The following is a 5,000-nucleotide window of genomic DNA, read 5'->3' on the forward strand; positions in this document are numbered from 1 at the left end:
ACTACTACTACTACTACTACTACTTCTATTACTACCCTCATTTCACGTAAACATATAATATCAGCTGTTATCTAGAAGACGAAGAAGAAGAAAAGGAGAAAAATAAGGGGAAAAGGAAGAAAATCTAACATAAAACTCAAATCTAACAATTCTTACCACTAATAATGACAGAGAGCTAGATGGTGGGTGGGGAGGGTCTTCAATAAACTAACGCACGTCCTTGATAATGGAAGGTGGATCAATGGCCTGCACAGAGCTACCGAGACTGAGAGTAATCAATATAAACAGAAGCCCTATTGTCACCCACCGCAATGACAACACTTCCATCCCTCAATGTTCTGAGATTGCATCACCTCACGAGAGAGAGAGAGAGAGAGAGAGAGAGAGAGAGAGAGAGAGAGAGAGCTAATAAGAATACATACTCATACATATCTTTTCCTCTCTCTCGTTCCGTCCTCTCTTGCGTCAGACTGGCGCAGTTAGTATTCCCTCTCTCTCTCTCTCTCTCTCTCTCTCTCTCTCTCTCTCTCTCTCAATTATACTAGATTACAATATATACAAGAGTAAGTCAAATTTTAGATTACACAGTTAAGAGTAACGAAGTGACTAAAGGAAACATCGTTGGTGTCTCTCTCTCTCTCTCTCTCTCTCTCTCTCTCTCTCTCTCTCTATTCATGTTGTATCCACGTCAACGGCGCGTCGCTTATCCGTGCACTGTTTCATCATCTCTTCCCAGTCACGCCTCTCTGCAACTTCCTTCCCTTCTTAAGCAACTTACAAGGAGTAACATTTAACCTCTTGAGGACTAGGACGCGTTTCCATATTCATCCTGCTTGTTATTTGGTGATTTTCTACAGCGTCAGAAACTCATGTAGAGGATTACAATTGTGAAGACTCTGGCCATTAATCTTCTGGCCTCCATAGACCCTTCCTAATGTCAATAAAATGGTCTAATCGTGTATAATTCTGAAGTTTCAAAATGTGTTCCAGTAATGAAGGGGTTAAATGGAGATTCAGGGTGAGGCTTCAAGATCCTTCTCAATCTTTTGGATAATCTTTAGTGGCTGGCATCTTTTACTGGTCTTCTTGTTTTTCGTTGTTATAAGCTATATCCCCCTAACCTATCCTAACCTATCCCATAACCTAACCTAACCTATCCCCTAACCTAACCTCCCACCTTGAAAAAAATAAAGTTTACCTACGTTTTCTATGGTGAAACAAAGGGAAGGATGGAAAATAAAACTGTCATCAAATATTTACGTTCTCTGTTGCAGTCACAACACCTACATTAAAAGAGAATTGATGTAGTTAAATCATCAATAAATAGTACAGTGACTAGGTTCTAAATTCAATCTTGTCTAGTTATATCATTAAAGGATATAAAAAAAAACAAGGCTAGAGATAATATTCAGAGGGAAGAGGCAATGGAAGTGTACAAACTCGTATGCAACGAATACATAAGTTGCGTTATATACTACACTACGTCGTAAAGTCCTATATTTGTACAACAATTCTACACACTAAATAAACTAAAAGGAAGACACAAGAGGTTGCTAGAAAAAGATCGCCACACAGTATATCCAAACCTACGTTGTATGAATAGATCACACTGCGTAAATTCCAATACTTTTCAAGATTTCAAGATATTTGTCCTTATCTTTTAGCTAATTCTATCGGCTCTATAAGAAGACTGGCAACTGAGTGGGCTCCTTTTTTTTTTTTTTTTTGCCCTTGGCCAGTCCTTCTCTCTTACACACACAAAAAAAAAAAAAAACTTATCCGGAAATTTCACACGTTAGATAAACCAGAGGGAAGAGACAAAGGGATTGCTAGGAAAAGGTGACTACACAGTAAATACAAAACCTGTGTCGTAACAATATCAAACTACGTCATAATCTCCTATATTTGCGCTTTAATTCCACGCGTTAGATTCACACAGCTGTAATTGAGCACTCATCTACTTTTCATCCATTAGCTGATACATAAGCTACTTCCCTCAGCTCTAGATTAGTCGGCAGATTTCAGTAATTTGCGGCAGAGACTCACAAGTGGTTTGGGAATTAGCTTAATAGAAGGAGTGTCAGTTAAATTAACACGAAGGTCTAATGGTCACTTCGAGATAAAAATATATGCACGCCAGTGAGTTATGGCGTGACTAAGATGAAGTGGAGCAGAAATAAGATAATGAAATAAATAGAATAAAATATGACAATGCAAGTCAAATAAACACAAATAAAATAACAAAATAAATGGATAAATAACTAGATAAAAATAAAACATACTAGGAGGAAAAGATATTTATATATAGAAAAATTAGAAAAAATAATTCAAACTAGAAAAATATTAACGACTACAAGAAAAAAAAGGAGAAAAGAAACGGGATATTCAACTTTAAAAAAAAATGTGATAATGAGGAGAGGAAGAGAGGGGGGAATAAAAGCGAAAAGAAAATTAGGAAAAGAACGAAGGCAAGGGAGAGAGAGAAAAGGAGGAATAGGGGAGGAAGATTAGAGACTGGGAGGAGGAAAGTAGATATATTACACACAGATACAAGAAACAAATGACGGTCGGAGAGAATGATAACACTGGCGTAGCTAATAAGGACGGACGGACGAAGGAAAAAAAGAAAAAAAAAGAAAAAAGTGGAAGTATAAACAAGTAATGAAAAAAAAGACGAAGGCTGGTTGATAAAAAAAAGGAAGGAAAGCAAACAGTAAAACTAAAGAATAAAAATCATTACCATAAAGTTATAAGGTAAAAGTAGGATAGCGGAAATAACATGTATAAGAGAAAATGATAAAACAAAAGAAAAACAAAGTAAAATATATGAAGTAAATGAGCTTGATAAAATAAACGAACACATAAAGAAATAAGATTAAAACCAAATAAAGAAATATAAGAAAGACAATATCTAATGTAAATGAATTAAACGATCTAAATGAAACTGTTAATTATAAAGTACAAAAAAAAGTAGACAAAAAGGAAACAATATCTCTGAGAAAACTGATAAGTAAACAAGAATTTTTCAAACAGAGATAACAAAACAAAACAAAACAAACTGATAAAAACAATTAGACAAGAAAATGTACAAAAAATGAAACACGACAAACAAAAGGCAAAGAAACACAACAAACAGAAAAAAGTGACACTAGAAAATAAAACAATTTAAAACCTGAAAAAAAGAAGACAAAGGAAAACACCACCACAATCTCTCACGCCAATAAGGTCCATGTTCTGAAACACTACGCCGCGCCGCTACTACTTTCATAAGACACCAATTGAAGCGCACAAGAGGTTTTAACCCCGTCAATACTAGGACGCATTTTTACTATGATTTTTTTTGTTATGATTAGACGATTTTATTTTCATCAGGAAAGGTCTATAGAGGTCAAGAGATTAATGGTCAGAACCTTTACTATTTCATTCCCTACATAAGTTTCTGAACGTGTATAAAATCGCTGAATAGTAATTAAAATGAATATGAAAACGCGGCATGGCAGGAGTTAAGGATGTTTTTATATATTTAGTGAGAAATTAAGATGATTTCTACGTTACTAAAAGAAGAAACAGTCTTGAAAATTCGTTCAATAATCTCTGTGGTCTTTCAAAACAGTCGTGGTGAGAGATCGGACCGTTTCTGAGTATTTAATCCCTTCAGTACCATGACGCGCTTCCAAATTCATTCTGCTTACTATTTGGTGATTTTCTACAGTTTCAGAAACTCATTTAGGGGGATTGAAATAGTGAAGACTCTGGCTAGTAATCTTCTGACCCCCATAGACTCTTCCTTATGTCAATAAAATGTCTAATAATACACAAATCCCAAGGTAAAAATGTGCCTCAGTATTGAAGGGGTTAAGTTAGGTAAGCCGGAGTAGTTGGGCGTCGTTGTCTCCAGGGTGAGGTTTCAATGGTGTCACGACGCAGCGCTGGCCACCAAACCCACAACGATAAGGTATCAAGGGACGCTGGAGCAGTTACCTTCCTAGTATCAGCTGCGGTGGCGACGTGCGGTTGCTGATGCAGCGTGACGAGGAGAGGAAACAGAAGGAGGGGGGACGGAAGGGAAGGAGGGAAAGGAGGGACGGGAAGAAGGACAGAGGTATGGAGGTATGGAGAGCTATTGTGATTACAGAGAAAAGTCATGAGAGATACTGAGGGAAGGAAGGAAAAGGAAGGAAGCGAAGGAAGGGAGGGAAGGAGGGAAGGAAGTAAGTGAAGGAAAGATAGAAAGACAGACGAATGGAGAGAGAGAGAGAGAGAGAGAGAGAGAGAGAGAGAGAGAGAGAGAGAGAGAGAGAGAGAGAGAGAGAGAGAGAGACATTGTGTGTGACTAGAAAAAAAAAATCTAAGAGGAATAGTAAGGGAAGAAAGGAAGGTAGGAGGAAAGAAAAGAACGAAAGACAGAAAAACTGCATATGTAAAATGAAACTGTAGAAACAAAGGGAAAGATGTAGAGGTGGAGAGAAAAAGTAAGGGAAATGTGTGTAGGTGTCAAAGGGAGAGAAGATAGAGAGGGAAGGACACTGAGAGCAAGGAGTGATAAAGAGGAGGGAGGGAGAGAGGGAGTTTGACTGGAGAGAATGGAGGGGCAGATAGAGGCAAGGATGGAGAGGAGGGAGGAGGGGAGGGGTGGAGGAAGGGGGTGCCTCACTCACGCCTCATTATCGCTCCGCCCTCCTCATTATCTCAAGACAGCAGCTGTACTCATATGACTCAACCTCAATGCGACACACACACACACACACACACACACACACACACACTTCCCTTGTCACTATTACTTACGAAACAATACACACACACATCAACGACACAAGCACAAAAGAACAATGATAGTAACACATTAAAAACACCACGAGCGCGAAACACCAACACCAACACCAACTTAGACCCACGTGGACTCAGAAAAAAAAAATCCCACGAACTTTAACACCTGGAAAAGACAACACGAAACACACATCCCGGAGATTCAAGATCAGGATTAAGACTTACCTTGC

The 5,000-nt window shown here is 38.2% G+C and overlaps 1 protein-coding gene across 11 annotated transcripts in view; it reads right to left on the bottom strand.

The window, feature by feature from the left end:
• The window catches only part of LOC123515430 (homeobox protein prospero-like), a 268,714-nt gene that overhangs the window by 136,423 nt on the left and 127,291 nt on the right, over positions 1–5,000 (bottom strand). For all 11 annotated transcript variants that reach the window (XM_045273988.1, XM_045273987.1, XM_045273986.1 and 8 more), the window contains exon 2: positions 4,996–5,000. This exon is cut by the window's right edge and continues 136 nt beyond it. In XM_045273988.1, coding sequence (XP_045129923.1) covers positions 4,996–5,000 — 5 coding nt within the window. The remainder of the gene's footprint in view (positions 1–4,995) is intronic.

This window comes from Portunus trituberculatus, chromosome 39, assembly GCF_017591435.1.
Source record: "Portunus trituberculatus isolate SZX2019 chromosome 39, ASM1759143v1, whole genome shotgun sequence".
Taxonomy (NCBI): domain Eukaryota; kingdom Metazoa; phylum Arthropoda; class Malacostraca; order Decapoda; family Portunidae; genus Portunus; species Portunus trituberculatus.